Consider the following 21,139-nt stretch of genomic DNA (forward strand, 5'->3'; position numbering starts at 1 on the left):
AACCCATCCCATTCTAATCACGTTATAATGAAGTAGTAGAAACTACATTCTATATTAATTTAAAGATGAAAAATGAAATATTGCTTTCATAATTTTTTATTAGAAACATATGCTTGTGAAAATAATCAAGTCGATGCAGTATAACATTTTACAACTATTTAAAGAAATTTTATCATATATTCAAGCAACCAGTTGTTAAATTAAACCATTATGTATTTATTAGATGTCTTAATGAAGCAAGTCTTTCTTTCCACAACTGTTTCTTCTTTTCTAAATCTTCAAACAACTAAAAGGAAAAAAGGTTATTAAAATGAGTCATAATACCTGGGAATTTTTTTAAAAATAATTTGCAAGTAACATTAAAACAGAGGAAACACAGGGTGCATAGCCAGATTTTTCAACAAAAAATAATTACCATTGCTTTTTAAGCACTCAAAAAATATTTTTAATCAATTTCCAANATTTCAGAAATTTTTTTTTTCAACATCAAATTAATTTGCGCCTTCAATCTTCGTTTTGAAAACTTACAATACATATAGATTTAACAACAAATTAAGAAAAACATAAAAAATATCTAACAAGTTTATTATAATAAGTGTTAAAGTTGAAATATGTCGTGTAAAAGTAACACACGTAACGAAAGAATCGCCCATCTGTGCAGTAATAAAAAAAATTTTTTTCTATAATTTTTATAGTTCTTAATTTATGAACATAATATCAATAAAATTCAATTTATGAACATAGTATCAACATGAATTATGAAATAGTAGCATTTTAGTGATTGGAAGTTTTAAAGACTAATCTTGTGATAAATTTGATGAATATTCAATTGTTTATTAGTTGAATAAATAAGAAAAAAAGCTTTACTTTTATACTTGATAATAAATACGTTTTTTACAAAAGCAATAGCAAGCATGACAAACAACTGAACAGATTAGGTTTATCAGATTTTTTAATTTAAATTGTTCATGTCTCCCCATGCTATGCTTTCTTAACATGTAACAGTCTGGTTTGCTAAATATTTTTTATAAATAATGCATATAAAGTATAGTTTTGTAATTAATGCATATCCACTAAAAATTCAAATATTTCTGTTGTTTCAGGGGAAAAAAATCATTCCTAGTGGTAGCTAGGATGATATACTAATATTTTAATACATTAAAGCAAAATGAATTCTGTCCACCATAATATATAAATGATATAAATAGATATAAAAAAGGTTGGACTAATTAACAGGCATTCAAAATCTGCTGATTTAAGTTCCATAAAAATTATATTTCTTTTATAAGATTCTGAATTCTAATTTGTTTCAATACCTTCGGAAAAATTAATTTGCTGAAATCTCAAATGTTAGAGGGTATATTAATGAATAAAAATTAAATTGCACAAATGTAAAAAAAAACTTAAATTCTTTCTTACAATAAACTAAGAAATAAGAAACAAGACAAATCTTTCTAATTAAAGAAATTTACAAAATATTAAAATGTAAATAAGTTTATAAATATATATTTGAAACTAAATTGTAATAAGAAGTTTTTTTCCTAAGGAAAATAAAACGAATTTCATAAAAGTTTGAAATACTTACACTCGGATGAACCAATTTCGCTGGATCATTTTTCCAACTATCATCTGCTTTAATGTTACTCAAATTTTCTGAATTTTCAGAATCTACTCCATTTTTAGAAAGTTCAACTGGTATCTAAATAAATATTTAAAATTTTATTTTTTAAATTAAATAAGTCAATATTTACAGCAAGGAATGTTAGTTATGCTTATAAAGAATAATATTAGGTTTACCAAAAAATTCAGTATATTTTTTAATTACACTTCTAAAAACATTGTCTTAGTCAAAAATACATTTTTATCCTTGTTTGTTGTATAAGTAATACATTTTAACACTCGTTTTGTGATTTCTATTATGGTAAACAAACAACTTTTGTTATATATGATCCAATAATGATTGTTTCAAAGATAATATTTATGAATTTATCTAGTAATTAAATGCAAAATTATAAGTTTTAAAATTCTCTACTATGTTTTGTGGAAATCTGTGTCTTTGACAAAAATATTAAATTCATGTCTTGTTGAATTACAAAAATTATCTACTATTAGAATTTTAAACTATAAAGTCTTTATTTTTTATATTTTAAAGGTTAACAAGAAAATTTTCTAATTTTACTATACTAATTTCAAATAGAGTAGGCTCCTGACTCTGTGGTTTAATACGGAATAAGAGTAGTACGGATAACAATTTTTTTTTAATAACGGCAGGCACTGAACTTTTCGTTCTTCGACATAGAAGATGCCGGAATTGTTACTCATTTAGCGTTACCCAGTGGGCACCTGTGAACCAAAGTCACGGAGGCGAGCAACTTTACCCATGCCACACTGCCACAAACCCGTTCATAGGGTGGGCCACATTCACACAACAGAAGACAACACAGAGAGAGAAACATCCATGCCCAGAGCGTGATTCGAACTCACGGCCATTGGCTCCGCAGTCAGACATGCTAACCACTCGGCCACCTGGCTGGCCGGATAACAATATAATAGCCAGATAAGACAAATTTCCACTTCTTCTTCCCTTCCTCATAAATAAAACACATTATAAATTTTTTAAGATAAATGCAAGATGGTCAATACCAAACCAAACCAATCAATTAACCAAATCATTACTTCATGTTCATCATTACTCATGTTTGGTTAATCATTGTTCATTAACCAAATCAATCAATAGTAAAAAGTTATAACTAGGAAGAATTAAAATATATAGAGAACTACTTTATCATTCCTCATTTACCTTCCTAGTATAGTACAGAACCCGTTATCCGGAAATCAGAAAACCAAAAAACCGGGACGAAATTCCAAAAATTTTCCCGCCATTTTAAAAAAAAAATTTTTCTCATAAGCTTTTAGGATTATTCTTTCTTTTTTGAAAGATGTTTACCTTACCATCATTTTGGAAATAATCATTAGTGTATTAATTCAGCGTTTTTCTTCTTTTTAAGATTATTTCCAAATACTTTATTTCTATGTTTTTAACAATAAAAAAACGGCTTTTTGTAGCGATTCAGAAAACCGGAAAAACCAGTTATCCGGAATAGCGATGGTCCCGATCGTTACGAATAATCGGTTCCCTACTGTATTAAGTTTTACGAACAGCTAGTACAATTATTTCTCAGCTTTACAAGTCCAGATTATATGGAGGCTGGTAAGTTAGAAGCGTATTATAAATAACAATTTGTAGATTTTCAACCTAAGATAACAGAATTGGAATTAAAGCTGCTGTTTGGTGCAATACGTTCCATGAGATCCGGACCTGTATAATATACACAAATGCTGTTCGTCGAAAATTTATCACCATCGCAAAAATGTATGAGCTATTACTTAAAAAAATATCTGCCTCTTCAAAAAAGAATTTTTTTTCTGAATTCCCGAGGAATAAGAAAAACACTGTTATGCTTTTTCCTATCAAAGCAAATACAATTTAAAATTACATTTACATGATTTAAAATCACACATCACGACTTCTAATTACTCAATTAAAGATCCGTGCATCATGTTTTGTATAATTTTGATTTCATAAAAAATATTGCCTTTCATATTCACACGACTTAATAGCCACTCTTACGATTCGTCGTCAAGTGACTTAAAAATTATACAAAAAATTCATAATCACATGATTTTAAAATCAAATATGGAGATTCGTATTTATATAATTTAAACAAATAAAATCTCGCATTGATATTTTTATTAAAACGTTGATAACATTATGTGGATAAATGCTTCCTACATACACCTTTTTTGTGCTTAAAATTCAGGTATTTTTTCAATTATTTAAAAAGTACTTTTGCTCAAAACATTTTTGGATTTCTAGTTGCAGCTTTTTTCACTTTATGCCAAACTAATCTCTGTGGCGTAAATCAATATAAAGTTCAGTAAAAATTAAACATTATTAAAAAACTCAGTAAATTTCAAACAAATTTTGCCAAAATGAGGTGACGACAATAGGGTTGAAACTAGTAACAAGATTTAATTAAGGCTTAAGGCATGCCAAAAGTTTTTTAATTTAGATTTTGTGTTCACAATAAAGCTCTTCATTTTTTCTAAGTCTAAAGAGAGCAATGGTGGCTAAGAGGATAAAGGTGCTCGTCTCCCAATGATGTGGTTTGAATCTCAGCAATGGCTGGCCGATGCAAATTCTGCTCTCCCCGACCACAATGCTGACATAAAATATCCTCACTGATAGAGTGATCATGGATTAGAACTTCCCGGCCATCAGGCAAACAGTGTAAATTTTTTCTCTTTATGTAAAGTAATTACGTGTTAGCTCCATCAAAAAGTCTTCTGCAAAGACTAGTTTGTCCCAAAGCTTGATCAAGGAGTTGCCTGGTCTATTGGATTGAGTTCAAAATTGTAAGACATTTGAGATTTGTACATTAAAAGACATAAACTCAAAATTAAGTCAGCTGTTCAATGTGTTATAAAATAAAATATATTCCATGATAATTTAATGGCATCAAGAAAAAAATGTTAGTCACAGTTTTCTTCAAACTGTTAGTTGTAGACAGAAAAGCCAATAGACCATGAGAAAAATTGATTCTTCTCACATTATATAGTAGGAAATGGCATACAAGTTTTTTTTTTCTGAGTTAAAAGAAATAATCATTAAAAAACATGCACATATTTTTTTGGATATCCGTCTCACCTCCAACTTTTTTTTGCCCCATGATCTTGAAGATTTAAAGTCTTGCTGTACAAAAGATGACGCATTTATATCATCTATAGCTTTGGCTCTTCTAAGCTGCTCATCAATACTAAGTTCTAAATTTTCAGACACAGACTTGGATTCTTTACTAGAGCTTTCTGGCAAAAGTCCTTTTTCTCGAAGTGAAGCAGTGGCATTGGCTAAAAGAATGATAATAAAAAAAAATTAAGATTACATATTAAAAATTTAGAGATAGATATTTTCATCAATCAAGAATTTATAATTAGAGAAACTGTAAGAAAGGATGGTCTATTATTCAAAGTTAGTTTTTCATTTCAAAGAATTTTCTTTCTTTCATTCCTGAATATTCTTCCAACATTTAAGATCATTTGTGATTATCTTAAAAGCATAAATTTTAGGAGTCACTTAGTTAATTAAATTAAAATTGGGTTTTAGACCTAGGAAGAACCTAAGTTATGTTTAAAAATTTTTTTTTAAATTTTAAACCTGAACTTAAGTTTTTTTTATCCTGGGTTTAAAGTTTAATGACATAAATATTTATTGTATTAAACTTAAAGCAAACTAAAAGCTTATGGAAAAAAAGTTCTCCTCTTCCTAAATGATTTTATTAGTACATTGTGAAAATTTCAATTTTATGCATTTAGAGATAAATTTAGCTGTCAAGAAGATTTTTATTGGCACTTTTTATAAAATTCCAAAAAATAAAAAAATTTACATTTTAAGAGGAGCAATATTTTGCTCAATATTTTATGTGCAGTTGAAACATAACAGTTCAGCTTTTAAAATATAAGATAAATTAATATAGGGAAAAAAAGACATTAAACATTTTTCTAAATCTTTGCAGTGAACAAAATTAGTGAGTCTGTACATCAAGATTTAAATAATGTTTAAAAACAACATCAATAATTTTAAACTAACCTCAAAGGGATAGTATGTTAATATGGAATTTTTTTTCTTATAAAATATAATCATTTGTTACTTCCTTTTGGAAGAACTTGTTAGAATGATTCTGAACAAATATTCCAAAAGAGTAAATAGCCAGGATAGTTCATCTCAAATACCTTTCTAAAATGGAGGATAGAGAGAAATATAAACAAATTAAAAATAAAATACATGAACATTGGGCATAGGAAGTGGGAAAAACACTGTACCGAAGAAAAGTATGGAATCATTAAATTATTTAGGTTCAGAAAAGAAAAAAAAATCTCTTAATTTTTTTTATTTTTATAAACACAACACTATGAATATGATTTATATATTTTAATACAAACCAGCAGCCTTAAGAACAGCTTGGACTTTGAGAAGTTCATGGTTCTAGAACAAATTAAATTATTATTAATAGAATATTTAAATTTACAGAATAGTAATTTAAAATAAAAATTTAAAGCTTTTTACAGCTAAATTTTCCCCATTAAAATATAAGCTTGTTAGTTTTTTTAAAAATAATTTATTAGTCTATGAAAAAGGGAAAACAACAGTGTTTCTGACAAATATTATTCTAATAGTTTAATTATATCTGATTAGAAAGAAAAATAACAGATCTATTGCATAACATAACAACTAGCAATTGAAAAAAGATATTTGAGAGGTTTTTAAATAAGGAATTGCAAAACAAAATTAGAACTATGCAAACATTTTTGTTAAATTTAATCTAAAAGCCTAAAATATAATTAAAAGCTATATTTTAAGCCTTTAAAAAGTTGAATTACCTTTCAATTAAAATAAACTACTTTTAAACCTGAACTTAAATTCTTTATTGTAATTTAAATTTAATGCCATCAAAAACTGATTCGTATTGTAATCTGGAGAAGAAAAAAAAATTTCCTTTTCATTTATGATTTTATTAGTCCTTTGCAAAAATTTCAAAATTTAATGTTCATAATATAACAAGGTGATTAGGAAAAAAATTTATCCTTTTTGTTTATGATCTCTTTAGTCCTTCATGAAAATTTCAAGATTTAATGAACATAATTTTATATTTAATGTATTTTAAGTGATTTCCTAAGTATTTATTTTTATCACTATATTTATCAAGTTTTTTTTTTCTTCTCAATAGAATTTTCTCTTGATAAATGTAAAAATTCTTAGTAAAAAAAATATTTGATAAATAAAATAAGAAAGTTTATCATAACATATTTTATTCTAATGATTGTTAGCATTCATATTAATATGAGTAATTTATATGATTAAACTGTGTTTAACATAGCATTATATTATTAAACAAATAACTCTTTAAAGAAAATTATTAAAAAAAATTATAATAATAAACAAAATTTTGGCATATTTCTAAAAATAAGAAAGATTGGCATTTATGTTATTATTGGTATAATAATAATTCTCTATTTAGTTAAAGAAAATATGCTTTACTTTTAATTAATTAAAAATAAAGCTAAAAATGCTTAAGATGGGAGTTGTACCAAAAAGTAAAAAGTAGTTGTAATATTTTTAAATTGCACATTTTTTAATTACAAATTTCTAACACTGACAATATGTCTTTTAAATATATATCAAAAGTATTAATTTACTTACATCTTTACTTGCTTTGATCTCATTTCCTTTTGATAACTTTAACCTAAAAAAATAATTTTATAACATTATACAAAACTCATATTAGCTTAATTAACATAGTTTAATCACATCATTAACTTATAAATTTTAAAAGTAGTTTAATTTTGAAATTGTTTTTTGGATCCATTAATAATGACTGAATATTTATCTTTGAAATTTTTTTAAAATGGTTCAAAGATTGCATCACAATTACGAATCAAGATACCATTAAAAATATGCATTTGATTGCATGCATGAATGTGTTCTTTTTTATTTTTAATTACACATAAAAGCCAGATTGCAAAGGTTGAAATAAAATAAATATTGATGCATTCTTGCCATATTGAGAAAATAGATAAAAAATTATTACAGAAATCTTTTGAAATAGTAAAGTATCAACCTTAGAAATCCATTTTTAACTAATGTTTTAATTATTGAAAGATTAAAATTTAGAAAGCAGTTTTTATTTTGCTATTTTTAATTACTTTTATTGAGTTTAGTAGCTGATTCTCTGAACTTGCATGCTTTCCTACAGTTAAAAACATGGGTAGAAATCATAAAAATTTAAATTTTTTTTTTATAATTAATTATAAAAAAATGGTACATGAGACTAGTAACTAAATGATATAACTAGTCTATGTACATTTTTACTTATCTGTTTATACATATCTTATGTAGAAAAAACAGTTAACAAAGTGAACAAAAATGAGAAATTACAATACAAAGAATAGGAAAGGTTTACAATCATACTGAAACATGATATTTTGTCATAATAACTCAGACTAAAACATGAATCAGAAAATTAAAAAACAAAAAAACAGCATACCATTTCTTACATTGCATGTTGGTCAAAGAGATCACATTAAGGTTGCTTTATGATGGTCTGAGTTAAATTTTTACTGGTCCTGTACCAACAGACCATTATTAATTTTAAGCTTTAAAGCACCAATAAACCAGGTAGATTTCAGTACGATTTCGCTCAGAGGCTCAACATTTAAATGATTAATAATTCTGACTGTTAACACAAAATAAACCCCTTTTTTTCAAAAAATGTTCTGTAAAACAATAAAGTAATTTCTTAACAATTAAGATAATAATTTTTACCTTCCAGGAGATGAAGATTTTGAACGAGAACTTCGTCGTGAGTGCCTGGCACTGCGGGTATGGGAATCCTGTGAATCAGACCTAGACCTATATGTGTGCTTATCTCGGCTATGGGATCTAGATTTCCTTTTTCGGTGCTTACGTCTAGAAGAAGAATGTCTCCGGTGGTGCTTTCTATGACTGCCTTTACGAGAAATACTACGATCATCAGATTTACTCCTTGATTTTCTATCTCTTGAGCGTGATCTAGATTTGTAATCTCTAGAGAGAGAGCGACTTTTACGGCCATGTGAAAGAGATCTAGACCTTGATCTTCTACCTTTCGAAGTAGATCGTCTTCTTACTTTGTGTTTTCTTAATGGTGATATACTTAGGGATTTCCGATCTCTTGAGTGAGAATTACTTCTGCGATCCCTTCGATCATTCGAATAAGATCTTTTACGAATTCTCTTGCTTCTAGAGCGAGAACTGCTGGATCTGGATCTTCGAGAATGACGATCTTTTGATCTATTTCGACTCTTATGGAGACTTTTAGACTTGTCGGAATTTGTTGAAGATAGAGATGAGCTACTGAAAAGAAAGCAAAGTATGTGTTATATTCTTTACCAAGAATATGTAGTTAGCAAACACGGAAAATAAGTAACCGATTAAGTAATAAATTCTAAACTAGCAATATAATGTTATCGAATTTTTTAATAATATTATTGTCTATTAGGTAAAATAGCAGTAATTAAATTCCTGTAGATTAAAAGTTTGCTAATCACATAAGTAATTTTTCTTTTTTACAAACAATATGTTTTTGCTATAAAATAATCTGTTTATCAAACCTTCGATGTCTAGTTTTCTTGGTTTTTTTCCGTCTAGATCTGCTTCTTAAAGATGCATCAGAATCACTACTGTATCTTGGCATATTTGAAAAAAATTTTGTTATAAAAACATCACATTGTTTAAATAATTTATTATATATATATTAACAAGATCCCAAACCTTTCTCATACAACAGCTTTCAGTGTTTATTTTGCTTGTATGAGATAGCTTTAAACTGTTCATTTCTGTCCTAGTCAAGTAAGCGAAATTAGTTTCGAACCCTAGAAATAATATTTTTGCAAGTCGCGCTTCCAGTTGCTGCACACTTCTCAACTCTACAAATTTACTGATTTTATTGATTCTTCTTGTCTGATTCTGTTTTTCGTAGAATTGAAGTATTATTATAAGAAAAATTCAGTATAATAAGACTTAAGTTTTATTGAAATACATTCTTTGTTTAAAGAATGGTAAGTTTCTTTTCTAAATTTCATTTTGTAATTAAGTCGAAAGTTTTTCTATTTTTCGATGATTAGTGATTGTACCTACTAGCTGGATGTCCACTATGTGTTAACCTATGAAATAATGTCTTGATTAAATTTTGTTAAATGCTGTGAAACAGTGTTAAAGGCTTCGTATGTTAAGATAAAATTTAATTTAGTTGTCTAAAGCTAGTTTTTAATTCTTGTATTTAAATATGTTTACGCTGAAGATGACATATAATTGAGTCTTAGTAAACTTCATGTATGCTTAGAAAAACTTGAACAGCTAATAATTTTATTGCTAAATAACAATAAGTCTACGTATATTTAATTAAATTTAAAGATTTTCAAAGGCCATTTAAAGTTTTGAAGTGAATTTTGTTATTTAGTACTAAAAAACAATGTTGTAGCTAATTATGATAATATTGCCATTAGATTGAAGCGTGTTTTTACAAAATGTGTCTAATTTTGATATTATCATAGCTGCCAACTCTACTGGATTTTCCAGTAGACTACTGGATTTTGCCAGTTTCTACTGGTTTATTTAAAATTCTCCTGGTTTTTGTACAATTTAGAAAATTCCAAAAATTGAGTAAGTTTCCTTAAAAAATCCCTTTTGAAATTAATTTTTTGTGCAGATTATTGCTTGAATAATTAAAAAGTATTACTAATACATAATGAAGTGAACTTCATTTATAGAAATCAGTCCAAAACTTTTTTTGTTCTAAAATGTTCAGTTTATTTTTACTCACNAGCTAATAATTTTATTGCTAAATAACAATAAGTCTACATATATTAAATTGAATTTAAAGATTTTCAAAGGCCATTTAAAGTTGTTATGAAGTGAATTTTGTTATTTAGTACTAAAAAACAATGTTTTAGCTAATTAATGATAATATTGCCATTAGATTGTAGCGTGTTTTTACAAAATGTGTCTAATTTTGATATTATACTGGTCTAAAATTGGTAATAAAGTAATCCTATATAGTAATTGACTTAATATGATCATAATAACCTGTGTTAATGTAATAACCTGCTTTTATGGAATTAAGGAAATAACCTGATGCCCAACAACTGAGGGGGGGGGGAATTGATTAGCAATTGCATTCTGAAGTGTTCTTCTATGAAGAATTTCTCCCTTTTTTCACTTTACCCAACTGGAAGTCAGACGTGTATTACTGTTATAGGAACTATTACTAATGTGGAAGAATCTATTGAGGCAAAAGTATGATTTTACCAACTTATTTAAAAGTTAAATTATTTGCCAGTAATTCTAGAATGTTTTATGAAACAACTGGTCTTGGTGGCCAATTTTTATTGCAAATAAGTGCTGAGATCTCCATAATTGTCTTAAATTTGTATTCTGTTTCTTGCCTTGGTGTTAATCTTTTTTTAGTGTTGGTGTAATAGTGTCATCTAAACTTTAATTCAATTTTTCATGTATTAGTGCAATTTCAAATAGTAGTGCACTGTTCTATTATAAAACCCATATAATATTATATTGTGTACCTACAACTGTAGCACCTTCTATTGTATTTTCAGAAATGTACACAATTAAGAATTGTTGCTATCCAGATATGTAAAATGTTCATGAACTTACATTGTGTAGAAAGTTCGGCACCAGTGATCTCCCTAAACGTTTTTGACCCCTTTTTTGAGAGGGGATATTAAAAGTTATTTTCAAGTGATTTTGAAGAAATTTTCATAAATAAATACCTTTTTTTTTTAAAAAAAAAAAATGTGTTTAAAATGTTTTTATTAATTTTAAACTACAAGTTTTTCTCTTTTGATAATGAAAGAGAATCACCAGTTGAGATATACTTTTAAGATAGTTTGAGTGTTCAAGAGCAGTATGCATGCATAATCATTGCACGTGTTGCTATAGCTACCACTGCTGGGCCATCTGATACTTAGGACGAGAAAAACATTGTTCATTGCTCTTAAATAGAGGATTATTTAAACAGGATATCCGCACACCTGGAAAGACATGAATTTCGGTGTTGAATAAAATTTGTCGTGATTTTAACTATTTTTTTGAAGAAAATCATGGAATTAGGTTGCTGAAAAATCTAATTTTAAAAAATGGAATTTAAAAATACCCCCCCCCCCATTTCGTGGTGTTCCGAATATCTGAATTTGTAATAAAATCCTCGCCATCATATTTTATTAAAATATAAAATATTTTTATTATGTTCTTTGAAAGTTATGGTGTTCTTTTAAAACATGAAAGAAAAAGCATCATTTCTAGAGCAAATTATCTTATAAATTTCTGTGATTTCAGAATTTTTGATATTTTTTAAAAATTTTTTTATTTTATAAATTTAAAATTCTAGCTGCAGCTAGCCGGTCATTGGCGAATTTTTTTTTAAATTCTGAAATGAGAACAGTTTTGGTTGCACCTATCATTTCAATTTATGTTATTATAATGCTTTTTTTAAATTTCTTGTTGTGTTTTTGTCGAAAATAGTAAGTTTGTTAAGTCGTGAAAAATTCTAGGAATTAGTCATGAATTTGAAAATCAAAAATGTAGCAGAAACCCTGTTTTCAAAATTGTTGTGTTGAATTCAGTTTTTAGATAATATTACACTTTTGATAAACATTTACGATGTTTAGCAGGGATCTGTCTAGGTTTATCTGAGATACCTGTTTGTGAAAAATAAGACATAATTTTTGAAGATTAAAGATTAAATTAAAAATCAACAAAAAAATTTGGTAAAAATATGAATTGATAGTTTCTTATGGGATATGAAAATAAATTTGAAGAAAAACTTAATTTGACCTGAACCCTGTCAAAACTCTGTGCCCTTTTTTATTCGCAAGGATTTTTTATTTTCACAAAATATGTCTAAATTTTCAGAAAATAGGTGCCTCTCAGAAAAACTTAGACACCTGGGCACTGTTGCCTGGAGGGTTTCTTAAATTCATGCCATGTTTATTACATCTTTCAATCCAAGCCTACTGTTTGTCTAAGATAGGTACTCTGACCGCCACTAAGTCTGTGGCAGTTTGGTGCTATGGAAACAAGAAGAGGGCATTTTAGGGAGGGTAGCTTTGATGATAGAGGTCTCTTCCCTCGCTGAAACCAGTCCTAAAGAGGAATCCCGTGCCCCTGCTTGAAATTATCATGCCTTGTTACCATAGTCACTGCCACAGTTCCAGGGGAATGTCTGGCAGAGTACCTATCTTAGACAAACAGTATAGGATTTTTGTTTGATCATGAATATATTTATCATGTTCTTAGACAAACAGTAGGCTTGGATTGAAAGCCTACTGTTGAAAGCCTTTAATGTTGATGGTTAATATTTGTTTATCTTTTTCTGTTTATTTATTATTGCAATAAATTTAATGTCTGTATATTACAATGTTAGTTAAAAGGTTTAAAAAATTTTAATAGGCTGCCCACAAGACATTTAAAATAAAGCAGAAGTTGGCAAAAAAGATGAAGCAGAACAGACCAATTCCACAATGGATTCGAATGAAGACTGGCAACACTATCAGGTACGTTATTGTAATATTGTTTTATGTATTGATGTGTACCATATTTTTGTTCATTCCTGAAATTACCCAAAATATTAAATACCATTTTGCCATAATGTCGCTGAAATTCTTGAAAAATTAAAAAAAAAAAATTATGAATGACCAAAATTATGAATTGTGGACAGTTTTGAAGTTTAACTCTTTAGGAAAATGACTTAACCATGCATAGTAATTCATAAGAAATAAGATAACTTTCTTATTTTTGGTGTCATTATACACAGAAAATATGTTAAATTTCATATTTCTCAACAATAAAAATCTGTTATTTATATTTAATTTATAGGTTTTTAGCCATGAAATGATTTACGATTTATGGCACAAAAACATTGTTAATAGGCATACATCAGGGTTCCCGCGGCCTTGAAAAAGCCTTGAAAAGTACTTGAATTTCATTTTGAAAAATGATATTAAATCCTTGAAAATTTCGAAATGACCTTGAAAAGTATCAAAAACTTAGGAAAACAGCCCTATTTCCAGTATTTCTATGTTTAACTTTTTGACGCACGGAAGTGTGAGAGAATGACTTCCCCGTCTTTCAGATGATGACACGTACTGTTTGATTTTAGGATTTTATGTATGTTTGGCTGATTTTAGGAATTTTAAATATTGGGAACTGCGCCAGATTCTGACAAAATCTCGATTCTTATTCAGGTGATTTTAATATCGATCTTCGTATTAGACTTATTTAAAAATTATGTGTTGCAGGGATGAAAGACTTCCACGAAAAAGCGGAAATCCGCTTTTTCCCCCCAATTTTGAAAATTTCTGACCATGTTCCAAAAAGGAAAATTTTTGGGAAGTCTTATTGGAGAAACCCAAGCCGCCCGAACGATAGTCGGATTACCGCGACTTCTATAGAGTGGAAAGGAGTCTAAGCGTTTCGTTACGAGCGCCGATATTTGATTTTTTGTTTGTTTGTTTGGCTGATTTTTGGAATTTTAAATATTAGGAACTGCACCGGAATTTGCTAAAATCGCGATTTTTAATCAAACGATTTTACTATCAATCATCGATTTTTGTATTTAACTCATTTAAAACTTACGTGTTAAAACTTATTTAAAACTTTTTTTACGCGATTTAAAAATCGTACTAGCAATTCCTATTCACTCAGTTTCAAAATCCAATATCGCGATTTGTATTTAAGCGTTTTTAAAACCCAATATCGCGATTTGTATTCTCGTGAGTTTAAAATCCAACGTCTCGATTCGTATTCACGCATTTTTAAATCCAATTTTGCGATTCGTTATCACGCAGTTGTAATATCAGATGTCGTTTTTCGTATTTGTACGCTATTTAAAAATTACTCACTGCGATTCGTATTCACGTGATCTAAAAATTATGCATCGTGATTCTTATTTACGCGAATTTTTAGGGCGCTGGGCCCATATCCTAGAGGTCGTGGGTTCGATCCTCGCCGGCCGAAGACTCCCCGTGTAGTAAATGGTGACTGATGCACGTTAAATCTGTCGAGTCTCAAAGTCCTCCATGTTACCACAACAAATCAATACCTCTGGGGGTACTGATCCAGGAGTTTCCTTGTCTTCTGGATTGGTTCAAAATTACAAGGCTACGGAGTTGAACGTAAGTAGTCGTAAACCCATGAAATTGGGTCGGCTGTTCAATGACGGTTATAAAATAAAATAAAATATCGCAATTTGTATTTTCGTGTCTTTAAAATCCAACAGCGTGATTCGTAATCACGGGATTTTATAAATCCAAAAACGCGATTCATATTCACGCGATTTTAAAATCCATTATCGTTATTTGTATTCACGCGATTTTAAAATCCAATATCGTGATTTGTATTTTCGTGTTTTTAAAATCCAAAATCGCGATTCATATTCACGCGATTTTAAAATCTAATATCGCGATTCATATTCACGCGATTTTAAAATACAAAATCGCGATTCATATTCACGCGATTTTAAAATCCAATATCGTGATTCATATTCACGCGATTTTAAAATCCAGTATCGTGATTCATATTCACGCGTTTTTAAAATCCAATATCGCGATTCATATTCACGCGATTTTAAAATCCAACAGCATGATTCACATTCACGCAATTTTAAAATCCAAAATCGTGATTCATATTCACGCGATTTTAAAATCCAACAGCACTATTCATATTCACGCGATTTTGAAATCCAAAATCGCGATTCATATTCATGCGATTTTATAATCCAATATCAAGATTCATATTCACACGATTTTAAAACCCAGTATCGCGATTCTTGAAAGAAGTAAAAGTAAGCTTTCTCTTGAATTAGTTACTGTAAAGATGTGATATATTTTTCATTAATAAGTAATTTAATAGTCGCGCCTTCCTGTAATTGCTTAATTTTTTTAAAATATATTAGTGGTCAAAATTTTAAGATTATATTTAAGAAAAATTTAAAGTTAACTGTCTAAATGCTTCCGCCACTTTAAATATTGAATAAAAATCTCCCAGCATAGTTAAAAGTTGCTTTTATAAATCTCAGCATCATATAGAGCACTCCCCCCCCCTCTTCCTAGTGACCTGCATTGTAAAAGTTCAGCTTTTTTTATTTTTGTCCACTTTAATGCCTGGTGTTGCAATTCGTTTTCGAGTGATAGAAAAATCGTACTCCCAACTCCCATTGAAGCAATTTAAAATCTAATATCGCGATTTGTACTTAAGCGTTTTTTTAGCGCAATTAGTTTTTCCGCGAGTTTAAAATCCAATGTCGCTATTCGTATTCACGTATTTTGCGATATCAAACATCGATTTTCGTATTTATACTCGATTTGAAAACTACTCGTTGCAATTCATATTCACGTGACCATGTTATTGAGGTGAAAGTTGGCAACTGTTTCAATTTAAAATGGTTGACTGGTAATAAATTTAAAATGATAATCAAGCCGCAACATCCAATAATTGATTAATTTTCTTAAATAGAAAAGTGGTCGAAATTTCAAAATTATATTTAAGAACAATTTAAATTTCACTGTCTAAATGCTTCTACCACTTTAAATATTAAATAAAAGTCTCCCGGCAGAATTGTTTTTAAATATCTAATTGATATCACAGTATTATATAGAACATTCCCCCCTACCCCGTCTTCTGCCCGAATCTTTGCTTATTCAGACTTTGTATACCTAGCTTAAAATAAACCTTAATGTAAAATTCAAACCTGCCGTTTTTATGCATCATGAATTTTATTCTCGACTTGATGCCAATCACCCTTGTTTTTTTTATATATACTTAGATTACTTTCCGAAATCAAGAGAGAGCAATGGAAGTCTTATTTTTTAGTACTGCTATTATCAACTAACATTTATCGTCAAAACATTTTAGTTTAAAATGTTAAATTTTAGTCTATCTTTAACTAAAATTTATGTCCTTGAGAATTTTATAATAAGTCTTAAAAAGTCCTTGAAAAGTACTTGAATTTTATTTTTATAGTAGAGCATGAACCCTGTACATTTTTAATGCATTTAAAAAATAATTCAGTTTTAGTTCTATGTCAAGATTTTTTTTGAGTTTATTGCAAATTGCAAACGTAATATAAATCTCTCCAATTAAGATTAGGGGGGTGAAAAAAATTATTTAAAGTAACTTAGTTTTTGTACTGTTAAAAAAAATTATATATATATTTGACTACGAACCACTTTAATATTTTACTGACCCCAAATAAAACAGCCTTAACTATTATTTATTTATTATATATTTGAAAAATATGGAAATACTTATGTGGAAATAAATTGAGGCAATAAAGATTTTTTTACTTGTTAAAAAATTCTTAAAATTAGCAAATAGAAAATTTCATCCCAATATTATTTCAATAAATCTTTTAAATATATGTTTATTTTTAGAAAGTTAATAGTTTTAAGTATTTTGATTCGTTTATAATACGGTTAGACGTTTGTAACGTGAGCCTGCACTAGTTATGTCATTTTCTTAGAGTTAAATTTCAAGATAGCCTCCACATTGTAGTCTGGTTCAAAAAAATTTTATTCGTAATTTTTAAGCAACAAGTTAAAAAACAAGGAATTTTTATACAAATCTCAAATGACAGCAACGGCTATTGGTCAATATCTCTTTGAATCACCTTATGCATAAATATCTAAACTTTTCGGTTATGGTTTATATGACAGATTAGTGACCATTTTATGTGTTTTTAATGAAAGTAAAAATCTAGATGAACTTAAATTATCTATAGTGAATCACACACAAACAATAACTACTTAGTCATAAATATATTATCATTGTTACCAGCCACAATGCAGTTGATTCTCTATTTTAGGCTATACATCTCAAATGTGTGTTAGTTTCGGTTGTAAAATTAGATTCTACAGTGTAGCTCTTTAATTATTGTTTGGTATTTTTAACCTGTGTGCTATCACTATATAATTATCATTTGCGTGTGTGTGTTTTTTTTAATGATGCTATGCTGCAAGAAAAACTTTCATGACATTGGTAATAATAAAAATAATCAGTAATGATAATAATCATTAATTTCTGAAAAGAGACTTGTTGGACAGATTATAAATTTTCTTGTACATTATTTTAAAGGATAAGGTGCAGTATAACTTAAATGACCAAACTTGCTGTGAATGTTAGTATTTTTTTTATAATTTGAGTTTCAGTGGTGTTGATCATTTTTGCTACTGGTAGAAATAGGTTAGATATATTTCAAATATTCTATTCCTGTGTTCATGGGTTTATTTTCTTTAAACCTTGGAACAGATGAATATCAATCATGTTCTATTGAGCTGCCAAGCTACAAAACTGGGGCCATTCACACTTGACATGAATTTATAGATGCAAGTAAGAACCTTAGTAATGCAATTTATTTATTAAAAACTGCCAATTAGGTTCTTGCTGGCATCTCCAGATTTCCATTATTTGTTTATTTATTTAGCATCCAGTGTTAATGTGCAAATTTGTATTTCTTTTAGACATTTAGAGCAGATTATAAATTCTGTTTGAATGTTAAAATTTAGAATTAAAAACTGTTATTTTTCAAAGTGATTGGGATCTGTTTGTTTTCATTAAATTAGATTAGTTCTGTTTGTTGTGATTGTTCACAATTAGTATGTTGAAATCTATTTTGTGACAAAGCTGCACATTGAGTGAAACATATGGCTGAAATCAAAAAACCTAAACAACATACCTAATATTTCTTTGCGTCGATTGCTGGTTGTGTATTTATATAGTCCTCTGTGGCTAGTTTTAGTGATTCAGATTCGGCAGCCACTGTTAAAGCCCCAAAAATCATGTTAATTTCTACAAAATGTGTCTGGAGTCTTTTCTAAGTGGGTCACCTTGGTTAGAAATCTGTTTATTTTACAACTCGGGCAAATAGAAGTTCTCTTTTAATATGTAAATTCTACGCATTTGTTATACATCCTATAACCAAGTTCTTTGAACAACTATTTGAAATGCTTTGCTTTTCACGTGTTTGAATCATAGCTAGTGACTGATATGTTAAAACCTTAACTTTGACAGGGCTCAAAGTTATTTTTAAAGGTATTAGGAATGATAGTTATTTATCTGGAAAAGTATTGAAGAAATTTCAAATTCAAAAATTATATTATATGATATAATAATATTAATATAATAATATTAAATTATGATATAATAATATTAAAATTATATTATATGAATTATGTTATATAATGCCGGGTAAAGTACGGTATTTATCCACTTCCAGTATTAAGGACAAATATCCTTGATTTGATGGCATGAAATAATTTGATTTGTGAGAAATATATAAAAAGCTCCTAACTCTATTTTTTATATATATATATACTTAATTTTTTCATTCAGTGCAAGATCCGTACCTGCCAACTCTTCCGGATTTTCCGGAAGATTTTATTTTCAGTTTTAAAGTGGTAGCAATACTCTGGTTATTCCAATTAACTTTTTGAATTATAATGATAATTATAAATGAGTTTGACCACCACTACATATAAATAATTACAATTAATATATTAAAGCATAATAATCCTTGCGCAAGCGAACTTCAACGGGATCAAAGTATAAATATATTTTTGAGTCCGATTGTTTTTCGTTTATTGTTTTACAACCACTCTGAAAATCCATTCTCGGAAAGAGTGTAAGTTGGCAGGTATGAAGATCTACTAAAACAATTACTAATTGTATATCTGCGAATTGAGAATTAGCAGACTTAAATTGTCCTTAATTTTAGATGCAATTTTATCCTTAATTTTTGTATTTTGGACTTGTTAAATTTAATTGTCATATAGTTACATACATATGCAATCCTTTAAATGCAACTAGGTGTGGTTAGGGATGCAGAATAATGCTTATGCACCATTTGAATCCACAATTCAATGACACTGATATATATATATATATATATACTAAATTTTTTGATTTCACAAAACCTTCAAATTTTAAAAACTTTTCATGAATTATAAATATTTAATATTTTAAATTACTGATAGTGTTATACATGTAAGACAACTCTGTTCTCTATTTTTAAAAATTCCACTTGTATGGCATAATTTTTTCANAAACCTTCAAATTTTAAAAACTTTCATGAATTTAAATGTTTGTTTATAAATATTTAATATTTTAAATTACTGATAGTGTTATACATGTAAGACAACTCTGTTCTCTATTTTTAAAAATTCCACTTGTATGGCATAATTTTTTCAGGTGTGTAAATGTTTAAAATTTATTGAAATCTTACATATAGTATGTATAAATTTTTTATATTAAAAAGCTTGCTAATTATTTGATTTTTTCCCCTCCCTTTCTTTAGGTACAATGCCAAGCGTCGCCACTGGAGAAGAACTAAGCTAAAGTTGTAAATTTCTTTGCAAGGTCTACATTGTATCATATGCTATATCTAAATAAAATCACATAAATCACAATATCAATTGTTTTTTTTTAGCACACATAAATGTTTAGTTTAATCACATAAATCACAATGCAAATTTTTTTTAGGTTTTTATTGGTGACTAAACAGGTACTTAATTCAGTATATTTTTTTGTGTTCTGTAAATGTGTAGTTTCACTAAATGCTAATCAAAGAGTTATCAATGAATACTGATGGTAATAAAGGTTTTGAGCAGGGTTGGCAGGTTTTTGGCGGTTTAAACCGTCATGTCAAAAACCTATATTCATATGTGAAATTTAATTAATATATAAAATTTATATATTTTTTATAAAGGATAGTGTTTCTAAATATGTTCTAGAAAAAATAAATTTAAAATTTTGAAGAAACACTTATACATAACTGCCAACTCTACTGGATTTTCCAGTAGACTACTGGATTCGGCCAGTTTCTCCTGGTTTACTGGTTTCATTAAAATTTCTTCTGGTTTTTGTACATTTTAGAAAATTCCCTAATATTGAGGAAATTTCCTTAAAAAAAATCCTTAGTGAAATAGAATTTTTGTGCAGATTATTGCTTGAATATTTAAATAAGTATTAATAATTCATAATGATGCAAACCTCATTTATAAAAAATAGTTCAACACTTTTTTTTTGTTCAAAAATGTTCAGGTTATTTTTATTCAGAACTCTCTTTTTAATTTAATTAAAAAAATATTTTAACTATCTTTGATGAATTAAATGCCTATTACTATTCAAAATTCTGAGTANAAATTTAAAATTTTGAAGAAACACTTATATTTTGAATAGTAACCAAAATCTTGTACTTTTGAAAACTCACATCTTTTGTAATATTATGTATTCATTTTCATGTGTTATTGAAAATCTGTATTGATATTATTAAGAAATTTATTTATGACCAAATTTAGTGTATAGTATAGATTGTACTAAAAATTAAGACATTTTTAAAGATAAACATTAGCTGTTTTGTACATTAGACATCTTTTAAAGAAAAATCTTTTAAACAGGTTGGGCACATGCAACATTCACAGTCATGCAACATTTCATGGATCAGTGACTGTAATGTTCTTCTGTTTAGTTTGACTT

At 28.0% G+C, this 21,139-nt stretch overlaps 1 protein-coding gene and 1 long non-coding RNA gene across 4 annotated transcripts; one reads left to right on the forward strand and one right to left on the reverse strand.

Moving 5' to 3' along the window:
* Nucleotides 1-80: 80 nt before the first annotated feature.
* On the reverse strand, nt 81-9,748 carry LOC107438768 (serine/Arginine-related protein 53). Of its 2 annotated transcripts, none has more exons than XM_016051131.4 (7): nt 9,208-9,748; nt 8,381-8,947; nt 7,259-7,301; nt 6,001-6,043; nt 4,709-4,908; nt 1,586-1,699; nt 81-286 (listed from the first exon to the last, which is right to left on the reverse strand). In XM_016051131.4, exons 1-7 carry the CDS (start codon nt 9,288-9,290, stop codon nt 209-211), a joined length of 1,128 nt encoding a protein of 375 aa, XP_015906617.2. In that variant the 5' UTR covers nt 9,291-9,748; the 3' UTR covers nt 81-208. The 2 variants fall into 2 exon arrangements, with proteins under 2 accessions (XP_015906617.2, XP_015906615.2); XM_016051129.4 differs by having other exon boundaries at nt 8,381-8,950; nt 9,208-9,424.
* On the forward strand, nt 9,679-20,070 carry LOC122269841 (uncharacterized). Of its 2 annotated transcripts, none has more exons than XR_011636196.1 (3): nt 9,679-9,819; nt 13,061-13,164; nt 19,959-20,070. It is a non-coding gene; the product is annotated as an uncharacterized lncRNA (long non-coding RNA). The 2 variants fall into 2 exon arrangements; XR_011636195.1 differs by having other exon boundaries at nt 9,788-9,928.
* Nucleotides 20,071-21,139: the final 1,069 nt, after the last annotated feature.

The sequence above is a fragment of the Parasteatoda tepidariorum genome, chromosome 2 (assembly GCF_043381705.1).
Source record: "Parasteatoda tepidariorum isolate YZ-2023 chromosome 2, CAS_Ptep_4.0, whole genome shotgun sequence".
Classification (NCBI taxonomy): Eukaryota; Metazoa; Arthropoda; class Arachnida; order Araneae; family Theridiidae; genus Parasteatoda; species Parasteatoda tepidariorum.

Excerpts from the sequence above, each read along its gene's own strand:
- LOC107438768 (XM_016051129.4), bottom strand. The coding sequence starts at position 9,290 with ATGCCAAGATACAGTAGTGATTCTGATGCATCTTTAAGAAGCAGATCT. Across the intron at positions 1,700-4,708 it reads GGGGCAAAAAAAAGTTGGAG|ATACCAGTTGAACTTTCTAA; the intron begins GTGAGACGGATA and ends ATATTTATTTAG. Across the intron at positions 287-1,585 it reads CGAAATTGGTTCATCCGAGT|TTGTTTGAAGATTTAGAAAA; the intron begins GTAAGTATTTCA and ends TTTTCCTTTTAG.